Genomic DNA, 23,721 nt, shown 5'->3' on the forward strand with positions numbered 1-23,721 from the left:
AAAAAACAATCCCTTGTTCCTTGAACAGATCTGTCAAGCTCCTAAACCTCCCCGTTAGCCTTCGACCACAGAAAATGAAAAGCCTGCTGGGTCAGAACATGGCAACGAAAAGTCCCTTTATATATTCGCCAATAATCGCTCACAATCATGGAGAGGAGCAAAGCAAAAAAATAGGTGAGAAACTCATTATTTTTTAACTTGCATTCTCATTTTTACATCCAGTGTCTCACTGGGGCTTGTTTTCTGGCTTTTATGCTGCAAATTGACCCAAATCACGATTTGCCAATTTTTGGATCAATATGCTATTTCCTCTTCTTGATTATAAAATTGACAGCATGGCACAGACGTCTCCACCTTTGTTTGTAGGATATGTCGCTAGGCCATTGTCACACGAACCTTGATTTACAATATGCGGTGGAAGAATTCTAGATTGACTGTAAGAACGCTTCATAAAAATGTGTCCTTTTGATATTTTTACAGATGTATTGAGACCTTTCGAACAAACTGGTCCTAGATTACTGAAATAAATTTAGATTATTTCTAGCCCATTTATACCATTCCATTTAAAACAAGATAAAATGGTGTGCAGCAACTATTGTATTTTGCATCTAAATACAGCCGGTGTTCAAACCTCAGTTCTAAATTCTGCCATTTCCTTCCGACATGCATAAAATTTTGCGTAAAAATGCTTCTAAACACTTTGTAATTGAAATACCTGTTGATTGGGAAATAGGCTTCCTTTTCTATCTCACTTCCCAAAATATTCCTAAAATGTGCACACATACAAAAATGTATCTCATTATACTTTAGGTGAATTTGTAGAGAGATCTGCTGAATGGTTGGTGATCTCTGAGCTTGCTTTATTTTTTGCAGAGCTTTTACCAGGTTATGTAAAATTATTTGTGGTTGAGACAGTAAGTTTTACTGTCCGGTAATACATTTTTTTCTTAGTTCCCATCCAGATTTATTTTATATCTCTGTTTTTCTTGTGGAGAGTTTTTAAACGTTTCTAACAATTTGCAAATGGCTGGTAATTCGGCAGCATATGTATTTAATAAATTAGCATTATTATTATTATGCTCATTCACTGATGAAGTTGTGGTTGATATTAGCCTGGATTAGACATTATAGTACAGAAGTATTTATTAATTTTCTGCAATAATTTCAATATTATATAATTCTCTTTCAGTATTAATATAAAATTAGATTTGTTTTCAGTTATTTATATTTATTTATTGGAAGACTGCATCTCGCTCACAGAGTGACTCTGGACAATGTACAGTTAAAAGACTTATTAATAGTTTAGTGCTGGATTTTATCCCTAAAATAGTTTTTAATATGGTTATTCAATGAGGCACAGTCAAAATACAAATGTAGTAACTTGGTTCATTTCAAATAAGCAGAACTAAAATTTTCCCCATTTGTGCTTAAGTTACAACTGCAGTAAAGGAAGACTAAGCATACATGGGGAATTAGGCAATTATTTTTTGCGGTGGTTACCATTGCTTTATTGAACGTGGCCTTTTTTTTTCTTTACTTGTAAAATTATTGTGGTTTTGAAAATGGAACAAACATTTACACTGTGTGGTTTATATAAACCATTATCTGGATAGCGTTCACTGCTTAATGTCATAATATGCCATAGTGAAGGATATACAGCAGTAGCGGGTCCGATTGCCCAAAGCAGGCGCGAACCCCCAAAAGGTAACACACATGCACCTCCCTGCGCATGTACCCTGCGCATGCACGCAGACCCTGGGCATGTGCCCAGGCTCCCTACGCATGTGTGCGCAGCCCCCCCACATGTACCTCTCCCCCCGCAAGTGCGCATGCCCCCCCCGCATGGGCCCTGATACTGCCTCGCCTCGCGGCTACAGCACCATCAGCCCCATCCAGGATGACCCGTGTGGCTGCCTGCCCACTTCTGCTTGCTCGCGCCCCTTTTTTCATTTGATAGACTAGAATATAATTATTTATTGGCCAAGTGTGATTGGACACCCAAGGAATTTGTCTTGGAGCATACGCTCTCAGAGTACATAAAAGAAAGATACATTCGTCAAGAATCATATGGTATAACACTTAATGATAGTCATAGGGAAACAGTCAATATAAATCTTAAGGATATCAGTAACAAAGTTACAGTCATACAGTCATAATTGGAAGGAGATGGGTGATAAGAACAATGAGAAGATTAATAGTAATGCAGACTTAGTAAATACTTTGACAGTGTTCAGGGAATTATTTGTTTAGCAGAGTGATGGTGTTTGGGGAAAAAAATGTTCTTGTGTCTAGTTCTGGTGTGCAGTGCTCTATAGTGTTGTTTTGAGGGTAGGAGTTGAAACAGTTTATGTCCAGGATGTGAGGGGTCTGTAGATATTTTCACAGCCCTCTTTTTGACTCGTGCAGTATACAGGTCCTCAGTGGAAGGCAGGTTGGTAGTAATTGTTTTTTTCTGCAGTTCTAATGATCCTCTGAAGTCTGTGTCTGTCTTGTTGGGTTGCAGAGCCAAACCAGACAGTTCTAGAGGTGCAGATGACTAACTCAATAATTCCTCTGTAGAACTGGATCAGCAGCTCCTTGGGCAGTTTGAGCTGTCTGAGTTAGCGCAGAAAGAACATTCTTTGTTGTGCTTTTATGATGATGTTTTTGATATTAGCTGTCCATTTTAGGTCATGAGATATGGTAGAACTTAGAAATTCGAAGATCTCTACTGTTGATACTGTGTTGTCTAGTATTGTGAAGTATGGGGAATTTCTCCTAAAGTCCATCACCATTTCTACGGTTTTGAGTGTGTTCAGTTGCAGATTGTTCTGGTTGTACCACAAGGCTAGTCGTTCAACCTCCCGTCTGTATGCGGATTCGTCATTGTCTCGAGTGAGACCGATCACTGTTGTGTCATCTGTGAACTTCAGTAGTTTAACAGATGGATTGTTAGAGAAGCCAGGGTTCACTTAACAACCAGGTTACTAACTTATCAACTGCAGTGGTTCACTTAATAACTGTGGCAAGAAATGTTGTGAAATGGGGCAAAACTCACCTAACAAATGTCTCACTTAATAACATAAATTTTGGGCTCAATTGTGGCCGTAAATCGAGGACTACCTGTACTCCAAAGATGCTAGATGGCATAACATTTTAATGAATGGCCTTTTCTAGCCTAGATAACAGGTATGCATTAATGTGTTTCCGTAATGTATCTCCAGTGTGTAAAGTGTGAACAAAACTCATGCTTACCATACACCATAGATGATTTAGGCCATATGCTGTTTATGTTATTATCATTTATTTATTTATTGGCAGAAGTTTGCTAAAGTGAAAGCAGGCCCAAAATAGTTACAAGTGCTTAGAATGTATTTATTACTACCATTAACCAGAAATCTGCACATTAACAAAACAGACACATTTTCGGTTTCTTATAAAATAAAATGCAAACGTTAAAGTTTTCTTTTCTTTTTTCTTTTTATTTAAACTTTAAAATTTAACTGGATAATTGAGGCAATTAAGACATGTTGTTTTACAAAAAGTATAAAAACACTGGTCGTTATTAAGAAAATGGAACGATGCTGTTTGCAATTGTACATAAAATAAATGAGAATTATGTGGGTGCTTCAATAAATAGGAAGTTGTGAGGCTGGGCTTTATGTCTATAAATGGCACAGAATAACAGCACAGGCTGTGGATTCCATAGAGCCTTCTTCAGAAGAACACGGTGTCTAAGGAAACTTTTTGTACTTACCCTTAAGAGCAGCGTTGTAAAGATCTTATATCAGCCGTCCCCAACCTTTCCGCGGACTGGCAGGGAAGTGGGTGGGTGGTGGCGGCAGGAGGGGAGAAGGACATGGTTTCGCATGCACAGCCTAATCTCGTGGATGCACAAATGAAGCTTCGGGCATTCGCCTGCTGCTTGCGTGGCCCAGTACCGGTCTGTGGACCAGGTGTTGGGGACTCTTGTCTTATATGTTGGAATCTTATGTGACACTGACCATCTATAGTAGTGGTCACCAACTGGTGGTCCATGGACCACTGATGGTCCGCGAGAAAATTTTGGTGGTCCGCAGGAAAATTATTTGCATTTTTTATATTGCGCTAAATCAAGGGTCCTCAAACTATGGTCCCTGGGCCGGATACATGCAATGAATGGTTGCAAGAGAGTCTCCTGCTTTGGGGTCTTTTTGTGCGGGTTGGAGGGGGGCAGAAATTCCATCTTGTGATCTGCTTCAGTCTCCTGGTATGCGGCTTTGGGCAAAGGCTAGAATGAAGTGCCACTGGTAGCGAAGAGCCAGAGGGCCTCGTTCCAGTGGGACTGCATCATGGGCTGGAACTGGCTGATCATCTCAGCCTGCTGAGCCTCCAGGTGCTGGTACTTGGCCTTGCACTCCCACAGATCTTCCCTCTTCTTGGAAAGCCTATGCTCCTAGTCCTCAGTGAGGTGCTTCTGCTGAGCCTCCCTCTTGGTCAGATCCAATTTGAACTGAGCCACTGTTTTGCCAACTCTTTCTCTCATACTGGCTGCTTAGCTCCAACAACTGCTTCCTGTGGGGCCCTAAGGAGCCTGGGGAAGCAAGGAGTGGCTGGGAGGGGAGGGGCGAGTAGAAGCTGGTGAGGCGCCACTCCACGTGAGTGACATTGAGTTGGCAACTCCCACCTAGTCACATGACAACCTAGCCACTCCCACCCAGCCGGTCATTAGGCAGATCATATTAGTGGTCCGCAGGATTTAAAATTATGAATTTAGTGGTCCCTGAGGTCTGAAAGGTTGGTGACCCCTGATCTATAGCCACATGTAATCACAATATCCAGTTCTGCTTCAGTATGTTTCTTGTCTGGAAAACTAACTTCCTGTTTTTTTCTTCTGTAGATTTTCAATGGGTTCAGGGAGACGTTTGTGAAGTTCAGCTGATGGTGTACAATCCAATGCCCTTTGAACTCCGGGTAGAAAATATGGTATGTTTTGCATCCTGTTTCTCCATAAAGCCTATTTTAGGTTTAGCTATGGGTAGCATTGGAGTCAATGTTAGTGATAGCTATAGTTAAGGTGAAATGGGACAATTCACGGAAGGGATTAAAAAGGCTGAGGAATCTTCAGAAGGAATCCTTGATATTGTGTTTGGACATCTCTGGAGCAGCAGCATGGGTTATGTGTGCATCGGGCTAGAAGTTCTGTTGTTAATCTATCAACCACCCCAATGTGAAAGCCTCCCATTGAAGCCCCAAGGCAGTTGGTAGAGCCAGGTCTTTAGGCTCTTACGGAAGGTCAGGAGGGTTGAAGCCGACGTCACTCGGGGTGGGGGGCAAGATGTTCCAGAGGGCAGGCATAACGGGAGAGAAAGTTGTTCTCCTGGATCCCACCAGCTGGAATACCCTGGCAGATGAGGCTCATAGCGTGCCTTGAACACAAACTCTACTTGTATTTTTAAATTTTTAATAGATGAGAATATATGAAGCTCAGCTGGTGCTCTCTAGCTTGGTTGTTTGCTTCCAGATGTTTCGTTCCCTGACCAGATAACATCATCGGTACTAGTTTGTGTGGAGTTTGTTCCCTGTTTACATATAAGTTTTTCCTGCCAGTTTTGGTGGGAATGTATTTTTTTTCCCTTTGGAGTTCCTTCATTAGGGCTTTGTTTTCTGCTTGACTGTTTATCTGATGTTAATTTTGACTTATTTTTACTTTACTCTGGGTATTGGTTGCTGTATTCTGGTCTTTTTTCTGCAATCTTTTGACATATGGCAGTGTTATTTTTTTAATAGCATATATTATTTGCACTGAAGTGGTCAGGTACAAGTTTTGTGAGTACAGTATCGATTTTGTTGGAAGATTTTGTTGATCAGGGTCATTTGGATAGTTTCTGTTTTCATTATGATTGAAAAAGAGTAAACACAGTTGATTGATAATAAATGACTTCAGCCAAACACTAACCATAAATGACAGAAAGATTTTCGTGTTATCATTCATATTCTCTGAAATATGGCCAGGACATCATAAATTCTGCCAGGGTATGTAAACTTATGAGCACAACTGTATAGTTGCAATTTTTATTTATGTTTGAATTAAATGTGCAACTCAGTAATTAACAGAGATAAGCCTAATGTCTAATATTATGTGGTAAGGATCTTTGTTATGTACATTCCCGTAAACATTGTCATCTTTCTACTTTACTTTGTCACTTTTGTTTATTTTTAATAAAATGTACAGTTTCATCAGCTTTATAAAAATGATATATATGAATATATTATGGAGAAAAGTTTTAACATTAATATGAATTATCCTTTTTTCCATACATCAAAAAGTGGTGGGAAAAAATCCAATAAAATTCCACTAAAGAAAGATGCTGAAGATAAAACTTTTTCTATGGCAAATGACATTGATGATCGTATTTGTGATGTTTATATTGCTTTCCTGAAAGTTGGCATAGTCATTTGTCAAATATATGTTTTGTGCTTTAGGTATAAAATATATTTCTCGAAGTCTTCGGTGGATAAGTGATGTGGTTTAGCCTACTGTTACTGAAATTGCTGGCATGTATTAATAGTTGCATTTAAAAGGAACCACATATTTTTAACCTGCTTAAATCAACACTGAAAGATACTGTTCTGGCCCCTCCTGGATAGTTAAGGCTGCCTGGGGGAGGGGGGACTAAGGAATGGATCCAACTGTTCTGACCTAGGCTTCCCAAGAGCATGAAGCAGAACCCTCGTCCCGACAAAAAAACCCTTTTTCTTAAGTTACTGTGAATTCTTCTCATTCACATCCAGCAAAGTATTTCAAGGGTGAATTTACAGTCACAGACCTTCTCTGGCTTGGGGAGCTGCCAAGCCAATATCTTCAAAACTTGGCAAGGAGTCACGAATCAATTAAGGGAACTAATTGTCTCCTGCAAACTCTTCTCCCCTTTCGCTCCTCTTTTATTCCCTCTGGGAGGGGCCATTCATCGTCCACTTGTGGCCTTACTCCCAAGTCGACCCTTGTTCTTTACCTGTTCCCTTCGTCTGGCAACTCTGCGCATGCGCACACTGGGAACAGGCTCCAGCTGTTCATCTGCCTCACTGATGTCTGACTCTGAAGGCAGCTGATAACTGGCATATGGCCCTGGCCCCCTCTCTGCCTCCGATGCAGAGCCCTCATCAGAGCCTTCCCCAGACCCCAGGACTGGCCTATCTTCCTCCCCAACCTCCTCACTGGCTGAATCTGCTGCCAGCTCTGCTGCCTCTGGCGGGCCACAGTACGAACTGATGGTGTCTTCCACTTTGAGGAGGAGGGGGTCCTCTCCAGTCTGGAAGGAGATGGTGGTACTTCCCCTCCTGAAGAAGCGATTGCTGAATCCTTTCATTTGGACAATTATCAGCCGGTTTCCAGTCTTCCTTTTATTGTCAAGATCGTAGAGAAGGTGGGTAGATCACAGTTGGAGGAAATGATAACAATACAGAATAACAGAGTTGGGAGAGACTTTGGAGGTCTTCTAGTCCAACCCTCTGCTCCAGCAGGAATACCATTTCAGACAAATGGCTGTCCAATCTCTTCTTAAAATCCTCCAGTGAAGGAGCACCCGCAACTTCTAGAGGCAAGTTGTTCCACTGATGAATTGTTCTCACTCCTGGGAAATTTCTGCTTAATTCTAGATATTTTTTTTAAATTTGCATTTATATCCCGCCCTTCTCCGAAGACTCAGGGCGGCTTACACTATGTCAAGCAATAGTCTTCATCCATTTGTATATTATACAAAGTCAACTTATTGCCCCCAACAATCTGGGTCCTCATTTTACCTACCTTATAAAGGATGGAAGGCTGAGTCAACCTTGGGCCTGGTGGGACTTGAACCTGCAGTAATTGCAAGCAGCTGTTGTTAATAACAGACTGCATTAGTCTGTTGAGCCACCAGAGGCCCTTGCTTCTCTCCTTGGTTAGTTTCCATCCATTGCTTCTTGTCGTGACTTCAGCTCCTTTGGTGAATAGCTTGATCCCCTCTTCTTTATGACAGCCTCTTGTCCAATTTCAGCCTACTTCAGAAAGAAAGTAATACAAAGACAGAATTACCTGTGGTAGAGCCAGGATAGGGGTGGTGCATTCATCCACGAGTTTATCCCAAAGGTGCTTTTTTCAAGAGGCAACTGGACTTTCTGTTTTTTACATTGAAGATGTTTCGCTTCTCATCCAGGACGCTTCTTCAGAGCTGAAGAAGCTTCTTGAATGAGAAGCGAAATGTCTTCAAAGGAAAACCAGAAAGTCCAGTTGCCCCTTGAAAAAAAGCACTTTGGGACAACCATGACCTGGATGACTAAGAAACTCCATAGACACCCATGTGCTTGAGATACCATCAGCCACAGTATTCTCCAGAACTGACTGGGATTTGCAGCGGGAGGCACTATGCTGCATTTGTATTTTCAGAACATCTTTTACCTTGGAAAGTGGGTTCTATTTTGCACACCTAAGTGATACGTTTAAAAACACAGACGGTGGGTGGATGCACAATCATCCTAAGAACCAAGATGTACAAGAATGAATGCTGGATAGTTAAGAGCTTACAGTTGCACCCATGTATGGCCTAGAAAATATACTGTTTGAATAATTGGGATTAGGTAGAAAAGGGTTCATAACCAAACTTTGTGACTTTGCTGCTTGATGAGAAAGATGCTGCTTGATGTTACAAAAGAGAAAGCTTTTACAGTGATTGTTATAGTATCTTCTCACTGAGATAATTCCTCTCACCTTTCCAAATAGGATGAGCCATAAAACCATACAATTGTGGTTTGATATGATCATTTAATCTAGCCTTTGCAATGTGCAGGAAAAACAACGCATCCTTAAAAAATGATTGCCTAACTACTTCTCAAAAACCTTGAGATAGAAAACCCACAATCTTCCTAGATAGATGTTCCATTGCTGTAACCTATTTATTGTTAGGTAGTTTTTTATCCTTTTTCGGCTGGGTAACAATTAGAATGATACCTGTTTCACTTTGTAGTTAGATTTTTATTTTGAAAATGTATGTGAAGCACGTAGACACATCTACATACACATCACATTGATATCACGCTTACATTTGAAGAAAATCTTAACTTTTTTTTGTTATGCCTTGCAAGAAAGTTTTGCTGTCACAGTTACTAGTAGAATTAGCACATCAACAGTATAAGTTGCATAAACGAATAGGATATTAAAAAGGGATTTTTAAAGATGAAACTGACAACGCAAATGCCAACACTTCAGGTTCTTCTCATAATCATTCCTTTCAGCCACTTGCTCTACAGGTAATGTACTAAATTAGGAATGTTTTCCGCAGAATGAATAATGTATATTAATAGGTTTCTACAAATGTGCTCAGCAAGATAACATACAATAATATACATCTAATAAGCCCTTCAAATGCAACAGTAAGAAGGAAATTAGGAATAGTGATTACAATTCCTAATAGTATAACTGTTCAAATATTTTTAAAGGGTAATTTTATTAGCATAAGAGCATCATATAATGTCTTACCTTCCATATGCTTTTTGCTTAACATAATTAAATTGAATTTGCTTTTTACATTCCCAGGGACTACTGACGAGCGGCGTTGAGTTTGAATCCCTCCCTGCAGCTCTCTCTTTACCTGCAGAATCTGGTCTCTATCCTGTGACCCTTGTTGGTGTTCCTCAGTCCCCAGGCCAGATCAACGTTAATGGTAAAGATTGCTAACAGGCTTTTCTCTACATTGAGAAGTGTAAGCTGCTGCAAACCATTTCAGATTGTGTTGATTTTTTTTTTAATGATGGCAGAATTGTTCTTCTCTAAGTTGAGATGATTACTACATCCTAACTAGTAATGAAAAGGACGATGTTTTCATCGCCACATTTCAAGAAAATCATTTAGGAAGCTAATAACCCCAAGAATCTGTTACAAGTTGTCCTTGGGACCAGAATTTCCATTGCTAAACAAGGCAGGTGTTGAATTGAGTTGCCCGTGACTTTATGACCCTTTTGCCGTCGTTATTAAATGCTTCGCTGCAGTTTGTTAAGTGAATTCTGCAGTCCTTATGTGAATCCGTCTTCCCCCATTGACTTTGGAAAAGTGGCTCGGAAAGGTGCAGACGTGGCGATCACATGATCCTGGGATGCTGCAGTCATCCTAGATACATGCCAGTTGCTAAGGGCCTGATTTTGAGCACATGACTGTGAGGATGCTGGGACGATTGGTGTAGTACACAAAAGTGTAACTCACTTTTTTCAGTACTGTTGTAACTTCGAACAGGCTCTTAAAGAATGGTTGTAAGTTGAGGTCTACCTATATTAAAGTCCCCTGCAAATGTGATGACCAAAGACTGTATTCTGAACTGTAGATCAGAGTTCCCCAGTCTTTTTGGCTTTGTGAATTGGCGGGGGGTGGAGGGAGCGAGGTATTGGTTCTGTGTGAGCGGTGCGCAAGTGCGCATGTGTGTGCACTCCGTTCTCATTGTCGGGGGAAACGGCGGTCAGATTGGGGAAAATCCTCTGGCTTGCCGTAGGACCGAGTCTGCAAAAACTTTTAGTAGCTCCGCCTCCTGTAGCCTTCCAGCTTTTCGACTCGGTCCTTGCCAGGACCAACAGTGTCGTTGCTGTCTCCTTCTACCTATGACTAGTTTTTGTCTAAATTTAAAGCGAAAGAGTGCCTGCTTATTTTTCCCAGCGTGTCGAGCGGTTTAACAAGCTCCGCTGAGGATCGGCTTGCAAGCCCTTTTCGGAGGCAAGCCGGCTATCCCTGGGCTAGCGGAGGCAGGCTTACCCCGCCACGCTCCCAGAGGGCTCGCCATCGCTCAATCTAAGCGAGCAGGCAGCAGTTCTTGCCCAGGCAGCTGTTCTTGATCTTTCAAGCCCAGGATTATCGCGTTAGCAGCCTTCGGGCGAGCGATTAAGAGATCGTTATCTCTGGCGCTTTCAGCACTTCAAAGGGAGTATCGGAGCGGTTCTTAAAAGCAGCCGATTGCGCCTCTGCTGTATTTGCGCGCCAAAATAGATCGCGTTTTTGCAGCCGCTGAGGCGAGCGATCTGACTGAGACATACCTTTTTTACTGCGACTGTCGGCTCAACGAAGCAGAATCATTTGAAGCGGAATTAGCTGGGATTGCAGAGGCAATTGGAGGTCGTGAGTAAAGCATTTTTAATAAAAATTGTTACCTTATCCATAGAAGTTTAATTTTGGCGGGAAAACACCAAAATGGCGGAAGAAATTTCTCTTAGGGGCCCTAATGACAAGGATCGCAGCCGCCATCTTAGCGATCCAGGAGAGGGCACATCAGAGGCCTCCCTCACAATACTATCATCCAGTAAGAATAAGCCTCCCAAATCTAATTCCCGGGCAGAAGAACGCCGACACAAGGCCTTGGAAAAAGTTATTTCCAAATCTTTGAAGAAGGCTGACAAAACTAAGAGGCCCAGTTCTGAGGCAATTACTCCTTCGGATAATTCCAATACAATCTCTACACCCGCAAACCTTCCAGTTGCAGGAGCCTGGTCACCTGACCGCTCTAGATCCACGGCCTTCACCCCTCCATTTGAAGTGGGCACCCTATTTCATAACCAGTTGGAGGTGTCATCTTTATTTCCTGTGCCCTCCAATTCTGATCAACAGCCACTCAGGCAGTTGACTCCAGCTGCTCCATGCCTCAAAATTTTGCAGAACAAGCAGGACCAGCAACCCTCTGTCAGATGATAACATCTTCATCTCTGCCATGTGCTGGTTTTCTGCTCCCACTAACGCTTTACCAATTCTGCCACAACCTGCACTACCCAATAACAATCAATTACCACAACAACCTATTATTCAATTGCCAGATTCTTTCGGCATGTATATATCAGAGGCTATTAAACAGGGTATGGCTCAATGCCTTCATCAGAGTTCTGGATTTAATCAACCAGAAAGTCAGCCACGTAGCGTCGTCTCCCATATCAGATCTGCCTGGACAATCGACTAATCGAGATCAGGCACAAGAACACTCCCAGTTCCGTCAGCCAGGGTTCCTTTTCGGATGAAGAGGAAGGTGAATTGGCCCTCTCAGACGATGAGGGCTTGGCCCCAGACCAGCCCTCCTTCGTGGGATTGTTTAAACCGCATCTGTTTCGATCCTTGCTGTACAAAGCACAAACTTCCACAGGTTTAGGAATCTCAACACCAGCCCAATCGTCCCAGGACCCTTCGGGACATTTGTTTGCTCAACCAGCTGTAGTGTCGGAGGTCATCCCAGCCCCAAAACTTTTTCTGGATGTAGTCGAACACCAATTACAGTCTCCTGGTTCCGGTTCCAATCCGAGTTCGGCGGACAAGAGGTTCTACAATGTAGCTCCGGAGCTAGATAAGCTATTGCAAGTCCCATCAGTAGACGCTCCCGTGGTGGCTCTCACAACCACTGCTCACTTAGCAGGACAGGCGGACGAGTCCCTTCGCCCAGAAGAGAAGCGCGGCCCGTACGATTGTGAATTGTCATCAGTCTTCTGCCTGGGCTATCAGAGCTTCCACGTCAGCCTCTTTCTTTAGCAGATCTGCTCTCCTATGGATCAAGCAGCTGCAGAGCAGAATCCCTTCATCAGATCTCAGATCACACCAGGATATAAACAAAATAGTAGCCGCCTTAGAGTTTTCGGCAGATGCCTCACTTAACGCCGTTAAATTTTCAGCCAAAGCCATGGGTTCTGCTATCTCTTCTCGACGACTTCTTTGGCTCAGGCACTGGCAGGCTGACAACAAGAGCAAATGGCGACTTGCATCTTCTCCCTTCTCAGGGACCAATCTCTTTGGGTCCTCTCTGGATCCTATAGTAATAGAAACTAAGGATAAACGGAAGATACTGCCTTCATTATCAAGAAGAGGAGAGGTCCGTCAGCAGCCGTATTTTCGTTCCCAGTCATTTCGTCCATCCGACGCGGGAAGTTTTCTCCCCCGGTCTCAACGTTTCAATCCACCCAGAGGACCCCAACCTCGAGACGGGCAGGTTAGGCAGGGGTCTAGATATGCCAACAAGAAGCCCTTTCGAGGTGGGAGGGGAGGGATTCAGGCGTTCAAAATGAGATTCATTTGGACTTCCCCATTGGAGCCAGGCTTAAATATTTCCCGGCCCAATGGGAGGCCTCTACTTCTGACAAGTGGGTCAGAAACTCGATAAGATATGGTCTGTCCCTGGAATTTCTATCCCACCCCCCAAACACCTTTTTAAGTTGCCCCGTGTCTCGCAATCCGGTTACCAGGTCTCTAGTGTCTGAGGCCATCAATCACTTGATTTCCATACGAGCCATCCAACCTGTACCATCTGAGCAAAGGGGTCAAGGTTTTATTCTCGCCTATTTGTGGTCAGTAAGTCTTGGGGGATGGAGGGCAATTCTTGACTTGAAGTCCCTCAACCGTCACATAGTTTACCACAAATTCAAGATGCATTCACTTGGACCATATTGGAATGTATCCGTCCGGTGACCTGTTATCTTCCATTGACTTAACTGAGGCCTACCTACACATCCCTATCCTTCCTTCCCACGGAAATTCCTCCGGTTTTGTTACAAGGACATCACTATCAATACAGGGCTTTACCCTTTGGTTATCATCAGCCCTCGGGCATTTACAAAGATCTTATCAGCCCTCTTAGCCCACATTCGTTCCACACCCATTAGGCTTCAAGCCTATCTTGATGACATCTTAATCATGTCATCTTCTTTATCATCTGCGGAGTTGATGTATCTTCTACTATCCAGATCTTACAGGATCATGGGTTTTCCATCAATTGGAATAAAAGTCACCTTTCTCCATCCACCGCATTGTTCATTTGGGGCAATTATTGACACAGAGGCATCCATGGTTTTCTCTCAGAGGACAGGCGTAACAGCTTGTCCAACCTGGCTTCTCATTGCCAGTGGGCAGGCCCTATTCCCTTATCCAATTGTCCCAATTGCTAGGAAAATGGTCTCTACATACGACATCATACCATGGTCTCGCTCCATAGCAGGCCCCTTCAATGGATGCTCCTTCCACATCAGCGTCACCACACCAGTTCTTCCTGCAGGACGGTAACTCTTTCCAAGGAAGTTCGAGAGTCCTTGGAGTGGTGGACATCTCCAGCCATTCTCCGGGGGTCCTATTTCAGGGACCCTCCACGAATAACCACCACCAGGGATGCCAGCCCCTCGGGCTGGGGAGCCCACCTGGACTCGCATCTGGCGCAGGGTCAATGGTCGGCATCCGAAGCTCGTCACAGCATCAATTTCCTGGAACTTCGAGCCATTTTCTTAGCACTCCAAGCATTCTCGACTCTCATCACCGCCATCACGTCCTGATCTTAACGGACAATACTACAGCGAAGGCCCATATAAACCGCATGGGCGGAACACATTCTCTCTCTCCTCCAGGAGTCCTTCCGAATTGGTCTTTGGGCGAGGCTCTCCTCTGCTCTTTGAAGGCCGAACATATTTCGGGAGTAAACAACATCACGGCCGACTCCTGAGTCGGAATACCATAGATCAATCGAATGGGCCTCACAGCTTCGCTGTTCAACGACCTGTCATTTCGCTTGACCTCCCATTGGTGGACCTGTTCTCTTCAGTCTCCAACCATCAACTCCCACGTTTCTTTACAAGGATTCCCGTCTCGGGAGCGGAGGCAGTGGATGCCCCACGCAGCCCTTGGCCTCAAGGTCTCCTGTATGCCTTCCTCCCTTCCTCTAATTCCCAGGGTAATCCATAGCTTCTGGAACAGAAGGCCGAGTTAGTTCTTGTCGCCCGTTTTGGCCCAGGAGACCATGGTTCGCCGATCTCCGGGCACTTCGGTGCAAGCCCCATGGAGGATTCCAGAACACAAAGTGGCTCTTGTCAAGGCCCGTTTTCACCCGGATCCTCAGTGGCTTTGCCTAACCGTCTGGAGGTTGAGCGGAGCCTGCTAACAGAGGCTCGGGTACCTTCCCAGATTATTCCAGTCATTCAAGCTGCCCGCGGACTCCACATCACGTATTTATCAGGCCACTTGGCGGGCGTTTGCTTCATGGTGTGAAACACGGTCCATATCGGCTATTTCAGCATCTGTTATCCAAGTACTAGAATTTCTCCACGAGGGTTTCGATGCTGGACTATCACCAAATACTTTGAGGCGGCAACTAGCGGCTATATCTTGATTCTTACTTGCGGATCAACACACTCTTTATCCAGGGAACCCCTCATCAGGGATTTCCTTGAGAGCCACTAATTTGAGACCTCCGGTGGTTCACAGGTTCCTTCGTGGAATTTACACAAGGTTCTTTCCATTTTGACCAAGAGTCCTTTTGAGCCATTCGACAAGCATCCCTTCGCTTCTTATCTTTCAAAGTTGCGTTCCTGGTGGCCATTACTTCAGCCCGCAGGGTATCCGAACTCTCAGCACTCTCGATTAGAAAGGATCTATGTGTTTTTCACAAAGACAGAGTAGTTTTACGTTTGGATCCAACGTTCCTCACCAAGGTTAATACGGTTTTCCATCGATCTCAAGAACTGGTCCTACCTAACTTCTGCCCGAGTCCTCAACGGCCTCAAGAATTCATCTGGCATACCCTAGACGTACGACGCGCCTTGAAGATTTACATCAGCCGTACGGAATTAATTCGAGAACTGAATCACTTTTCGTGTCATTCCAACCATCTTCCATGGGGTTGAAGGTCACCAAATCCGTTTATCCAGATGGATAAGAGCAACAATTATCAAGGCTTATGAAGGACATCCGGCTCAGATGCCTCGTGGCATATCAGCTCACTCAACCAGGAGCGCTGCTACCTCTGCGGCTTGGGCCACTCAAGCCTCAATCGATGAGATCTGTCGGGCGGCGGCCTGGTCCAGCCCAACCGCCTTCATCGACATTACCGACTTGATGCATCGCAGCTTCTGATGCGGCCTTTGGGCGACGAGTGCTTCAGGCAATTCACGACGTTTCGGCATGACTCATTCGGCCTCCTCCCACCCGTGTGGACTTCAAGCTTGGGTATGTCCCCAATCTGACCGCCGTTTCCCCCGACAATGAGAATGGGCGTTGGCTTACCTGAACGCCCCTTCTAGGAGAGGGGGGAACGGCGGTCAGTCCCTCCCTTATGCAGTCGGCCGACTGAGGATTGGGACCGTCGGGGTGGGGGACCACTAATTCTTTCTCATTTCAGCACGACACTCCAGTCTGCAGTCAACTCCTCGCCGAAAAGCTGGAAGGCTACAGGAGGCGGAGCTACTAAAAGTTTTTGCAGACTCGGTCCTACGGCAAGCCAGAGGATTTTCCCCAATCTGACCGCCGTTTCCCCCTCTCCTAGAAGGGGCGTTCAGGTAAGCCAACGCCCATTTGCAAGAGCGGCGGACAAATGTGCCCGCCACTCGCACAAATGGAGCGTATGTGCTTCCCCACTGTTCACACAAGTGAGGATGCGCGCACATGTTTGCCTGCCACTTCCATGGCCCAGTTCAGAACGGCTCAAGGCCCGGAGGTGGGCTGCAGCCAGGAGGCTGCTATAGATTATGATGAAATGGAGAAAATACTGATTTATGACTGCCAGACTGATGTGTGATTTGAAATTTAACTATTGATTAGCTTTTGTAATGTAGTAGTAGTAGTTTTTGTGTTTGAAACATAATTATTTCAGTAAATTGTAAAGGGCAGATTAATGAAGGGTGAAAAGAAACAGCAGCAGGACTGTGCCGTAATAGTCTGCCTGTGCTAGTTTCTAAGCCTTGCTTTTTTATTTTATCTTGTATGTTAGGAGTAGATTTCTAGAGACTTAAAAAAGATGAGCAAACTGCAGAATACATATTTTTTGTAGCCCCATTTTTTATTAATCCCAAACCCCCAAGTTCAGAGTCCCGAGACTCTATGGCACTACTCGCCAAATTTAGTATTTTTTTGTTGTCAAAATAAGCAAACGTTTCTCCTGTTTCTCTGTGGTAAATTTATCTCAAGTGATAGCCCACAAATTTTGCCTTTGTCACTTTCAGTAATACCACTATTTTGTCCCTTCCTCAGGATGCGATAGCTGGATAAATTAAACCAAATTCAGTCTAAACATCTGGCTGACTGTGCGCCAACCATAATAACATTATTAATTAGTTGTTGGCCATGAAGAAGTTCTTAAATCTGCCTTAAAAGGAAAAAAAATGATCTGAGCCACATTTATTAGTGATTTGACCAAGCTATTATATTAACTTGAGAATGAAAATGATTTTCAATTAAATCTTCTTAACCTCTCTGCATTTAGCCAATAAAATAACATGTTTTAATATCAAAATTCTAGCTGAGGTTTGAGGTTCCTTAGCCATAATGGTTCTCCTAGTAATGTTTTTTTTAACTGTGCAGTATCCAGACTAGAAATACGTCCAACTGGCATTTAGCCCCTTCGGTCTTCAGTACATTTTCCACAAATTAAATAACTCTCTGGTTCTAACAGCTATAGTAGACTTTCCATTTGTGCTGGATGATTGATTATTTCTGCTCAATCTCTGACTGATTTCTCCTGGTGACAGGCTATCACACCTCAGTCTTCGGAGTCTTCAGTGACTGCCTTTTGGATAAATTGCCAGGAATAAAGACTTCTGGTTGTACAGTGGAAGTCATTCCATCTTTACCTAGGTTGCAGATCAGTACTTCATTACCCAGGTAAGAATTCTGATGGTCGGTTTTCAAGTTGGCAAACTTTGAGTATGTTTCTCAATATCTGAAGAACTATTAGACTAGTAATATGTGCCTACTAATTGAATGTATTGTTTTGTTAAAGTAATGATGATTTAATAGCTGACCAGCTGCTGTAAGGCTGTAAACCGAGATGATGCAATGAGAATGAGTCAGCAAAGTTATCACTTTCAGAGGCTATCTATATAGGGGTGGCCATGTGAGAGTGTCTCTCCTCATGTTCTATCTCCATTGTAGTTCTCCATGTCTTTTCTCTCTGTGTGTGCTTCCTGTTATAGATGAAGATTGATTGATTGCCTGAATTTGCTTAGTACGTATATATATATAGAAGTCTTGTACATAAACCACTGTTTGAAAAACCTCTATGTACTGCATTTTGCTCCTGGATTATCTCAAACTAGCAGTCACACTGTGCACACTCTGACATGTTTAAAACACAAACTCTTTTTCCTTTTTTAAAAATAAATCAGAATAATTACACATGCTTCTTCTTTAATATTAAAAAAAAAGGTTCATTGAAATAGCACCTTTTCTATTTTTCTTCAACTTCTGTTCCTGCGCTTTTTGCTTGTTCCCATGATCTTTCTTTCTTTTTTTTCTTCCTTACTTTATATTAGTTGGCGCTAGTTTTTCCTCTTCTTTAAAAGTTTTAATAAAAATTATACAAAAAAAGGGAACAAAAATATCTTAACCTGTCACCTAAATGTTAAGGGTTGATAGAGAGGGAAAGTGCCCGAGGGAGAGCTTATTTTCTCTCAAACCAGATTTTAAATAATGAAATTGTACTTGCCCCAGTGCTGTATTATAAATCATTTTAAAATGGATGAGTCTTTCAAATGCAATATAGTTGAGTCCTGCTACTTTGAGATAAATAAAAAAAAGTTATTTATAAGTGGAGCCTTTAGTGATTGCAATGAGAAAATTATCTTGACTGTATCCGTGGTTCATGCATGGATTTATGCTCTTACAGTGAGATTTCTCTTGCTTACCTCTGCAGCCTCCAGCTTTGCTCTGGGGGGAGTCCTACAAATATTGGAAACATGTTTTGGGGCAATTTTCTCTGCTTGTTTTTATTATTATTATTAATATTAATATTCATCCTGAATTGAATGTTCAGCATGGTTTTCTTTTAAAACCTGCTTGAAACTGTATTTAGAAAGGGATTCTAAATGACTGGTCAAAGTCAGGTCTAAGAATAAAGTGCACTTTGTAAAGAACAGTTGTGTCTATGCTTATGTGTACGAGTCTGTGTTTTGTGTGTGTATATATGCAGGTAATCCTCAACAACAGTTCATTTAGTGACCATTCAAAGTTGCAATGACAAGTGAGTTATGACCATTTTTTTACACTTAATGACCATTGCAGCATCCCCATGGTCACATTTGGATGCTTGACAACCGGTTCATATTTATGACGGTTGCTGTGACCCAGGGTCATGTGATCGTACTTTGCAACCTGATGAGCAAAGTCAACGAGGAAGCCAGATTCACTTAACCCTAGTTATTCATTTAACAACTGCAAAAAATGTGGCAAAAAAGTCATAAAATGGGACGAAACTCACTGAACAAACGTCTCACTTAGCAACCTAAATTCTGGGCTCAGTCGTGTTCAAAAGTTGACGACTACCTGTATATGTATATATGTATATATACATGTGTGTGAGTGTGTGTGTTTGAGTATGTATATGTATGTATGTGTGCGTGTGTATGAGAAATAATAAATTTTTCTATACTGTTCCCTCGGTGAGCTGTGTAATTACAGTAGCTCATACGTGTTTTTGACTTTTTTGTTAATTTATTTTGGAGGGTTAAAATGCTTGTTTCTCTGTGCTAAATTTACCTCAGAAGGATAAGCAATGCCTTGAATTTATCCCAGTTAGTTTTGAGTGTTAACACTTTTGTCAGTTCTCAGGGGCAGAAGTTAACTTTAATTGTATCTTTCTTTATCACGGTTCACAACGAAGTTTCACTTAGTTTGCACTTGAGATTCCAAAATAAAATTCCCTACACCTGCCCCTACCCACAGTTGTAGCTCATGCGGTCCCCATCTTCAGGTGAGGCAGGTGAAGAACTGTAATAGTAGTGCCGAACTGATTGTGGTTAAACATTTCTTCTGCCATTAGAGCGATTGTTTTTGGCTTGATCTTTTTTCCTCCATCACCCCCATGTTATTAATAATGTTCATATATTAGGTGATACCATTTATTAATACTTTAAAAACATATAGCGATATGTGAGACATCCGGTTTGGTATAATGGCGAAGGCATCAGCTAGAAACAGGGAGACCGTGAGTTCTAGTCCCACCTTGGGTGCGATGCCTGCTGGATGACTTGGGCCAGTCACACTTTCTCAGCCCTAGAAAGCAGACAATGGCAAATCATTTCTGAAAAAGCTTGCTAAGAAAACTGCAAGGACTTGTCCAGTCTCAAGGAATTGGACACAACTGAATGGAAAGAAAAGCTATCTATGAATGTATTGTAAATAATATATGGATTCATTTTCTAATGATGGATTCATTACCTACTGGTATCTCTCCTATCATTTTTGAAGGTCTGCTCGTACACTTCAGCCTTCTTCGGGGGATGAAATTACCACCAGCGTGTCTGTCCAGCTGTACAACGGAGAGACTCAGCCACTCATCATTAAACTGGAAAATATTGGAACAGAACCTCTGGAGAAGCTGGAGGTTACATCAAAAATGGTCAACATAAAAGGTTAATATTCTTGTTTTTCCCAACTGCTATTAAATCACTTCTGCTCCCCCGCCCCCATGCCCAATCTGCTGGACTGTTCTTTCCGTTTCTGATCTTTTTTGTCCTTTCCGTTTTCTTTTTCTAATTGGAATTGCATTTCCTATACACTCTGTTGCTTTCCTAGAATCAGTTGAAGACCATAACCCTTTAACTTCTCCATGGCTGTGTTTTGTTTATTGTATTTATTGTTTGCAGTTTGTTTTCCTGTGATAGAGCAATTCTGGCAACTGTTTAGAAATCTAAATTTCTTTGAAATCTGTTTTCTCTTAAAATCTGTCTAAATGATGTATACAGTCGATTTTCTTTTAAGGTGAGGGGGAGAGGTATTACCATATTTTTTGGACTATAAGATGCACCGGAGTACAAGACGCACTGAGATTTTGAAGAGGAAAACAAGAAAAAAAAATCATTTTTGGCCTCCGTGCGTCCAATTTTTGCCCTCCCCAGCCCCCAGCAGCACTCTGCAGGCCTCCCAAACCCTCTGCGCATCCAGTTTTTGCCAAAAACGGGACCTATGTGGTGGGGTTTCAGGAAGCCAAAAATGGCCGAATTCAGTCTATAAGATGCACCGACATTACCACCCTCTTTTAGGGAGGGGAAAAGTGCTTCTTATACTCCGAAAAGTATGGTACATTTTATCATGGCCCCATGTACTTCCACCATCCACTTGGAGGGGAGGGATTTCCCTATTTGGCATACAACATATATATTGTGTGGTGTTTTCAGTTACAATAACCATCATGATGTAGTACATAATTGATTTTATTCTTGTTAGGAATCTCCAGATGTTCATAGTCAGATCTTATTACATGGGACTCAGACCCATTAAGCTCTATCTCTCTTGAACTTAAAGAGAAGTTATACCATATAAGATATATAAGACTATGAGATAAAGATGGTACATTATGCCATGTGGTCTATTGGTGGACTGTAGATTCCATTCTGATAGACTGTATATATTTCTTCCTGAAGAGCACTTCACTGCTGAACAGCAAAACCTGATTAGTTTCTAAAGTAATTTATATGTTTTATTTACTTAATAAATGTATATGCTACTCCTCTCACAGTTTTCAGTGTGCCGTATGTAGTCATGTAAAGATTATCCGTGAGTTCAGTTCCCTGTAATTGGCTTGAACCTCATAGAATAAGATTTGGCTATATGCATTCAATGATTCCTATAAGGATAAAGCAGATTATTTTATGTCTTTTAAATCACCACAGTTTGAATCCAGTACTCATTTCCTCACCTTTCCCACAGATTAAGAGACATCTTCCTTTGTAAATAGAATTAGAATTAGAATTAGAAATAGAATAGAATAGAATAGAATAGAATAGAATAGAATAGAATAGAATAGAATAGAATAGAATAGAATAATTCTTTATTGGCCAAATGTGATTAGACACACAAAGAATTTGTCTCCGGTACAGAAGCTGTCAGTGTACATACAAACAAAAAGTGGTAAACCATGATCATAATCATAAAATACAATCATCATAAATCATATGATACAACATCCAGTGATAGTCACAGGATACTAAATAAGCAATCAACATAAATCATAATTGGATACTAATGAAAGCCATCAACATAAACCAAAAGATACAAACAACAAAGTTATAGTCATAAGAAGCTAAAGAAATAGGTAATAGGAAAGATGTGAAAAATGCTAGTAATCTATCCCTACTAGATGGATTGACATTCCAGGGCATAAGACAAGTGTTGTGGGAATTTGTTGCTTAGCAAAGTGATGGCATGATGGAAAAAAACTGTCTTTGTGTCTGGTTGTTTTGGCGTGCAGTACCCTGTAGCAGGGGTTTTCAACCTTGGTCCCTTTAAGACTTGTGGACTTCAACTCCCAGAGTCCCTCAGCCAGTTTTGCCAGTTTTCCAGTTTTGCCAGTTTTCAACTCCCAGAGTCCCTCAGCCAGTTTTGCTGGCTGAGGGACTCTGGGAGTTGAAGTCCACAAGTCTTAAAGGGACCAAGGTTGGAGACCCCTGCCCTATAGCGTCGTCTTGAGGGAAGAAGTTGAAACAGTTTATGTCTAGGATATGAGGAATCTGTAGATATTTTCACAGCCCTCTTTTTTTTTTTAATCATGCTTTCTTGCTAAGGAGCAGTTGGGTATTAAAATAAATGGCACGCCTGCACGGGGAAATTTTAGCTCTTAATGTAACTGTCATTCATGCAGACATAAAGACAAATTTCAATTTGAATACTACAGCAGGATGGATTGAAGGCTCTTGTGCTTTACAAGCAGGGAGATTTATCTGCACTAATAAATGTCCTTTTTAAAATCTCGCAATAGGCAATTTTAGACATGTTTTAAATATATCACATACTGTGAAGAATTTCAAGTTCGTTCTAGGATGGTTTTGACTAACCCTAACCCTCCAAAACTATATTCTGAGTTGAAATATAGGAATCATCATTCTTATTACCTTGGATGGAAGTAGAAGACTTATGTTTATGGAGACTGACCATATACAACTAAAGAACAAAAGTCAAGAACTGGCATTTCAAATCTTCTGATACTAAACATAATATAGACTTACAGTTTTAAATGTTTTATGGAAATCTAATTCAGCATCAGATGAAGCTTAATTTTAGAGTACATTCTAAGTCAACAATTTTTATATTCTGTTACCTGTTACTTTCCCAATTTGTTCTTGAAAATAGTGGATATATTGTATTTACCTTATCGTAGCTCTTTTTGTTGCATTACAGAAATATTGAAGGATGATGGAAAACATTTTTTTTTTAATTTCCCGAGAAAATATTTAAAAATATCAACATCTCTGCAAAAGCAGGAGTATGTGTATTTAATGTTGGATTATTTTATTGAAAAGCAGGAGTATGTGTATTTAATGTTGGATTATTTTATTGAAGGGATATCCATTAATTGTGTTTCCGTTTACATGTTTTTATTTTAGGAAAACTGTTCGGTGACTTCTTGAGTTGGAATCTAGAAGATACACTCTCTCAGTTTCCTTTAAAGCCGGGAAGTGTTGCTGTATTTACTGTATATATTAAAGTCAAGCTTGATTTCTCCTGTCACGAAAATCTCCTGCAAGATCTGAATGATGGTGGGTTTGAAGTTTTGTCTAATACCAACGGCTACATTTTAATTTTGAATAGGCTTCTCTAATTTAATATATATTATTAATATTTGTTTTTATATTTTGGATGTGGTTTTTAGATTCGCTGTTTTAATAGTTTGTTGTTAATTCTTTTATATCTGGAAAATTATCATACCTTGCCCTATGTACATTTCTGAACTGGGAAAACAATCAAGGTGTGATAATTTCCCAAATATAAAGGACTAGCAACTCAGGGCAGGGCACAACAAATGATAA

The 23,721-nt window shown here is 41.7% G+C and overlaps 1 protein-coding gene across 5 annotated transcripts in view; it reads left to right on the top strand.

Moving 5' to 3' along the window:
* The window catches only part of TRAPPC9 (trafficking protein particle complex subunit 9), a 397,590-nt gene that overhangs the window by 42,998 nt on the left and 330,871 nt on the right, over nucleotides 1–23,721 (top strand). For all 5 annotated transcript variants that reach the window (XM_058177413.1, XM_058177415.1, XM_058177411.1 and 2 more), the window contains exons 11-16: nucleotides 29–174; nucleotides 4,859–4,944; nucleotides 9,530–9,656; nucleotides 17,449–17,581; nucleotides 20,165–20,328; nucleotides 23,299–23,451. In XM_058177413.1, coding sequence (XP_058033396.1) covers nucleotides 29–174; nucleotides 4,859–4,944; nucleotides 9,530–9,656; nucleotides 17,449–17,581; nucleotides 20,165–20,328; nucleotides 23,299–23,451 — 809 coding nt within the window. The remainder of the gene's footprint in view (nucleotides 1–28; nucleotides 175–4,858; nucleotides 4,945–9,529; nucleotides 9,657–17,448; nucleotides 17,582–20,164; nucleotides 20,329–23,298; nucleotides 23,452–23,721) is intronic.

Source organism: Ahaetulla prasina, chromosome 3, assembly GCF_028640845.1.
Source record: "Ahaetulla prasina isolate Xishuangbanna chromosome 3, ASM2864084v1, whole genome shotgun sequence".
In the NCBI taxonomy this organism is placed as follows: Eukaryota; Metazoa; Chordata; class Lepidosauria; order Squamata; family Colubridae; genus Ahaetulla; species Ahaetulla prasina.